General features: G+C 33.7%; 1 protein-coding gene across 1 annotated transcript in view; it reads left to right on the top strand.

Moving 5' to 3' along the window:
* The first annotated feature begins 513 nt into the window (after positions 1 to 513).
* The window catches only part of LOC127843251 (neural-cadherin-like), a 40,523-nt gene continuing 34,566 nt past the window's right edge, over positions 514 to 6,470 (top strand). The window contains exons 1-3 of the mRNA XM_052373115.1: positions 514 to 1,556; positions 2,443 to 2,550; positions 5,121 to 5,285. Coding sequence (XP_052229075.1) covers positions 1,475 to 1,556; positions 2,443 to 2,550; positions 5,121 to 5,285 — 355 coding nt within the window. The 5' untranslated portion in view covers positions 514 to 1,474. The remainder of the gene's footprint in view (positions 1,557 to 2,442; positions 2,551 to 5,120; positions 5,286 to 6,470) is intronic.

Raw genomic sequence — 6,470 nt, 5'->3', positions numbered from 1 at the left:
TTAAATAGTATCAAAGTGGTAAAGGGTTAAATAGTATCTAAGTAGTAAAGGGTTAAATAGTATCTAAGTGGTAAATGGTTAAATAGTATCTAAGTGGTAAAGGGTTAAATAGTATCTAAGTGGTAAAGGGTTAAATAGTATCTAAGTGGAAAAGGTTTAAATAGTATCTAAGTGGTAAATGGTTAAATAGTATCTAAGTGGTAAAGGGTTAAATAGTATCTTAAGTGGTAAAGGGTTAAATAATATCTAAGTGGTAAAGGGTTAAATACATATCTAAGTGGTAAATGGTTAAATATTATCAAAGTGGTAAAGGGTTAAATAATATCTAAGTGGTAAAGGGTTAAATAATATCTAAGTGGTAAAGGGTTAAATACGTATCTAAGTGGTAAAGGGTTAAATACATATCTAAGTGGTAAAGGGTTAAATAGTATCTAAGTGGTAAAGGGTTAAATAATATCTAAGTGGTAAAGGGTTAAATTCATATCTAAGTGGTAAAGGGTTAAATATTATCTAAGTTGTAAAGGGTTAAATAATATCTAAGTGGTAAAGGGTTAAATAGTATCTAAGTGGTAAAGGGTTAAACCTACTGATTGATTGTGAAGGTTGGAGACAGATTTCTTTATTTTGATGACCAAGAAGAAATTCATTCAAGCCATGATAAATCAGAATTTAAATGAAAATTAACAGCCCTATCCCTGATCTAGTCATTTGTAATTTTCAATTGGTCCAGCTAATATGCTATGGTTGAAAAAAATAAATGATTAGTTATAATACACAGGGTATTGTGGGTTCTCCCCTATTTGGTGGGCCATCTGGTAAAATTCTTGTCCTAAGCATACCTTTTTACAACATAGAGACATGTTCAAGTGGTAAGCATGTCGAATTTGAGTATAAGAAAAAGGAACTATATCTCAAGTTCCAAGTGTCTGAGTCACAATCCCAGGTCAGATAATTGAAATCAATCTCAACCATGTGTCTTGAAATAGCTTTGTCATGCATTGATGGATTTTCAAATGACTTGTTAGAATTTATCACAACTGTGAGACAGATGAGGTAGGTCTGCCATGAAGGTCACAATTCAAGTAGAAAGGTCGAAGGTCAAATTTCAAGAAGACAGGTTGAAGCTCACAATTCAAGTAGAAAGGTCAATTATAAGAAATAGAATGGACAAATTTTGATATTATTTGGCAGAACTGATAAAGATGTTGTGATAAAATGTTTTGGGTGATGCATATTCGATGGTCAGAATGCAAGTTCAAATATGTCAAATAAATCTTATTCACAGTGGTCACAGGAAAAGTTTATCAATTGTCCCATCTTAATGCGTAATTGATAGGTGTAAAGTAATATCAAATGTGGCCTTTTTATTGTTTAATATGTTTCTGGCTTCAAGTTTTGTTTTAAGAATTATTGTTTTCATTGGACAAATTTCAGTATTTGTGTAATAGAATACTCATAGCATAGAAAGCAGGGAATGTCTTTTGGACTCGACCATGCTGCATTGGTGATTGGAGTGTTGGTCATCATGCCAGTGGAGGCTTATGTGACATCTACAGGTGGGTATTTCACATTCATGATCTTTAAAAATGTACTGCAGGGAAATTGTTTTTTCACATTTCTTGTTCGCATGATCCTTTTGGTTTTAACAGTAATTATTTGTCAACAAATCATAGTAGAAAATATCATTTTTTTCTTATTTAACACAATTTTTAAATATATTAATTATCATTCATCACCCATCTTTCTACCACATGCATTCAATGTTATGTCATTTAATAATAACAAACAATATGGTGTCCAGGTTATTCATAAAAATTGAGGGAATGAAGTCATATTCATTTTTAAAAATCCAAACATCCACTATAAGGTCAATTTTTACTGATACTAGAGTTGAATGTAACCACAGCTATTCATACAAGAGTGAATGTAACCACAGCTAAAAGAAGTTTATTTATGTGTATGTTTTGTGTAAATGCAATCAAACCTTGTATCATGAACTTTTTTTGTTGTAAAAATAATTTGCACATAAATGTTAAGTTTGTAAAAAAATTCTTAGAGCATATTTATGGCCGTGCATATTACTGTGTAATTTTCCAGACTTTTGGGAATTTTGTTTCAAAGCAGGCTCCGCCCATTATTATTGCATATTAACCGTCACATGATATCCTTATGAAAAAAAGCCGCTTGTCGAGTTAGAATATATGACCTCTATTACATTTGAGTAAACAAGAACTATTCTTTAGACCCATACAAATTATGTTTGTTGCATATTATTTTGACGTCTAACCAGGACTTGTGCGTTGATGGACTCAAAATTTATACAGGTGTAGAGTATAATAACAAATGAGTATTTTTATTTTATGTAAATGTGAGTTACTTAATTGCATATATTTTGCAAACATAAGTTTCAGTTATTTAACTCGTGTTGTTTTTTTATTTAAGGCACAAGCTATGATGACTGCACATCGTTTACTGGCATTGGAGCTGACATTGGCGGCCAGGATCCTAGCAACACGGCACATTATGATCAACCGCCAGATCAGAATACAGGTATTCTATTTTTAGATGTTTCACTGTGTGTTGAAAATTGGTCTTCTCTTAACTGCGCTAAGAAGGATAACCGCCGTATCTGCCATCTGAGGCTATTAATAGATGCTGATAAACAATTATAGTGTGATGTTGTGTAACCTCGTTCATAGTGCATGCTGCTTCATAGGGGTTACTTTAATAAATCTTGACTATACCTAGGCTGAGTTCAAATCTGGGTCACATGCATCCTTATACTTAGCCACCATGTCAAATATTATAAATACCTTGTTCATGTTATCCCTCTCGAGGTTGCACATTTACTATTCAATTTAAAGTTTAAATCTGGGTCAAATGTGTCCTTAACCTAGGTCAGCAAATAAAATAAAAATGTGCCACTCTGTAGGCCACATGTATGACTCTTTCTTGATGAGACATGGTCAAAAGTTTATCTTGACAATATCTAGACTGATTTTGAGTCTTTGTCTCTTTGTGTCCAAAAACTAGGTCACTAGGTCAAACCTTATAAAAAACTTTTAACTACTCTTGAGGCCTCTTTTATGACTCAACTTTGATTAACCTTGAATCTGGGTCAAACTAGGTCAGCAGGTCAAATCTTAACAAATGTGTGTTACTTGAACTCAGCTGAGCTTTTGTAACGTAAGGAATATTTGGGGCATCATTGAATAAATATAATAATCTAAATTTTTATCAACATACAATCTTCAAAAGGCAGTCAAATCTAGACACCTAGACCATCATTTCATTGCCTCGGGTATACAATGTCAATAAGTGTCGGACAGTCCATGTTTTTATCATACTTGATGAGTCCTTGTTTATTTACGTATCATAATAAGCAATCAAAACATCAGTCAATTTGGTATGTATTGGCTATGTGTCTGTTGCATACGTCATATTTACGTTGCAATTGTTAGACACATGACTTTGCACACCGCCCCTCAGAATTTGCAAATGTTACAATCAACTGTTTCATCGTTTATATCTGTATTTTTATATTCCCACAAAATTTATTTTGGGGGAAGCATATAGTCGCTGCTTCGTCTGTCCGTGTGTGTGTCTGTCTGTCCGTCCATGCACAATTTTTGTCCGGGCTATTTCTCAGCAACTAATGACCGGAATTCAATGAAACTTTATGGGAAGCTTCACTACTAAGAGGAGATGTGCATATTATCAGCGGGTTCTGGTAGGATGATTTTTCACAGAGTTATGGCCCTTTGAAATTTTCTATAAAAAAATTCTTGTCCCCCCAACTACTGTGCCCTCAAGACGTTTCCTTTTATCTGAATATATAGTGCAATATTGTGACAAAAAAAACTTTGGGAAGCTACCCGTCTCCGACAGTTTCTTGTTACTTTAGTAACTAGGCACACAGTTTGTTCTTTTTGCGGGGTGGCCCCGGCCGTTATGCTGCATACCGTAATGTCTCTATGTTTTCGGACACTTAAAAATAATTAATTTTATTCGTGTCCGAAAACTTAGATACAAAAAATATTCACACAATACAGGTGTCCGAAAACTAAGAGTCGAAAATTGAAGTGTCCAAAAATAGCGTCACTTGTATCAACGAATACCGGTAATAGCACGCGCTTCTTAAATACCATGCCGTATAGTATTAATTAGTTATATATGTTTGCAATGCATTTTTAATAATTTTAAATGCTTAATTTATTTGACAGAAAGTTACTACAAGGTTGTACTTTGAACAACGAGTTCAAAGATGAGCAAGTGATGTACCGATGATCGCTAGTATGAACCTGTAGTTAACGTGATAAAAAAGCAATATATGAATTCTTTGTTTGTTCATTTCCGATAGTTGTTGTCTAACACCTTCCATCACATTTTGAAGCGTTTAGTATTTGTCACAGTTATTTTACTGAGAAGCTGTAGTACCATTGCGGTTGATAATTGAACTGTTAATTGGCACTACCCATGGTAATTGTCACAGCGCTTATGCTATCGGGCGAAACAATTGTTTAATACCGGTTGTTTAATACCGGTTTACAAGGTAATTTACACAATAAGGCAAATGTAATGGTCCGTTGCCCTCAGGCATGCACCTGCCATGTTTTATGATGTTAATCTGGTTGTAAAACCCCATGATCGAAGTGTCATTAGATATCGAAAAGAGGACCGACATTTGGTAAAATAGCACTGGTAAATATACTGTCCGAAAACTTAGAGACATTAATTATGGTCGAAAACTCGTGTGTCCGAAAATTAAGAGTCACGAAAAATAATTATTTATGCTAAAAAAAGGGGTGTCCGAAAACTTAGAGTGTCCGAAGACATAGAGTAATTACGGTATAGCTTATTGTTCAGAATATTTTACCGACAGTGGAAAACATTGTGTCAGAATTAAATCAACAGATATAAATTGATATAAACACTGAAATGGAGTTAAATACGTTTATTATGTTTCAAAGACTACATCACAAGCTTTGGGGATGTCATGAGCATCTTGTAAAATAATTTACCTCAAATGTTCATCATGTTGAGATGGTGTCTAACCCCTTCGGCATATGTCAAGGTCGCACTAAAAGCCACATTTCTGTTATTTCTGATACTGTTTTCAGCATATTCCTTCTTAGCGGAGACACCAAATTATATGTTCAAGTGTTGTGGGTTGATAACCAGCTGGAAATTGATGGGTGATCTTTCGGGCACTATTCAGCTGCACGTGTGGAGACGAACAAGCAACACTGAGTACAAACTCATTGGAGAAAATTACTGTAATTATGGTAAGTAATTTATGTTGACTGCACTATGGGTAAGAGTCATTTTTATGCTGCCCCAAAGTTGGCAGTATAAAGTCCGCACTCTGTGAGCAAATAAAAAAAAAAATTAGTTTAAACATTTCATGACAATTTTATCTATCAATTGCAATGAGTTGCTGGTTCGGGTTATCCCTTTACCACTTAGATATGTATTTTGCCGCATTTGTAGTCCTTTAGCAAGTTACATTTATTATAAACCTGTCTTACTCGATTCAAGTTTTAAAGGTTTTATTTCCAACTCTTAAATACTGATGAGAAGCAAACAGCATAAAACCTGAACAGACTGTGAATGACTCGCAGGCTGTTCTGGTTTTATGCTGTTTGCAAATAGCCATTTTCACTTTGCTTCTTATGGGGAAGAGGGTTAATTATAAGCTTGATTTGATAAAAAATGTACATGTTGTCTAATCATGTGAACACATTCATTTTTCCAAGTTGCCTAGCTCGAATGACTTTTCAGGGCGTTATTGACTTTTGATTACATATTTGATATCTTCAACTCATTTTTTTGTACGTATGATGTCTCATGAACAGATGATCCTAATTTGATAAAAATCTGTGCAGTGTCGTAATGCATAAAACTATGTGCAATATCATAATGCATAAAACTATGTACAGTATCATAATGCATAAAACTATGTGCAGTATCATAATGCATAAAACTGTATGCAGTATCAAAATGCATAAAACTATGTGCCGTATCATAATGCATAAAACTATGTGCAGTATCATACCTAGGTTAAATCCATGATATTATGTACCTGCATTAATTTGTTTTTGAAAATTGACAAAAGGATGGATTCATGGTAATAAGCTACCGTAAAACGTTGTGTATAACGCGCATTTATGTATAACGCGCATCTACTTTTTAAAGCTAAAAAATCGTGAAAAAAAGTTTTTGAAGCAAAAAAATTGGGGTAAAATTCCGTACCGCAGGCTAACTGAAAATCGTTATATTGACATTGCCAATCTTACGTGTTTTATTGCTTCAATTATTAATTATTTTAAAGACGATAACGCTACAAATAGTTTGTGTGTTTTTTAAAATCATATTATGCGTAAAAATAAATGTTTGGATTTAAATAAATTATGCATGAAATGCACACTTTCCACGAGGATACCATCAAGGTTTTCATCATATGTCTCCGA

This window comes from Dreissena polymorpha, chromosome 8 (assembly GCF_020536995.1).
Source record: "Dreissena polymorpha isolate Duluth1 chromosome 8, UMN_Dpol_1.0, whole genome shotgun sequence".
Taxonomy (NCBI): domain Eukaryota; kingdom Metazoa; phylum Mollusca; class Bivalvia; order Myida; family Dreissenidae; genus Dreissena; species Dreissena polymorpha.
This window is presented reverse-complemented; position numbering and strand designations above follow the sequence as displayed.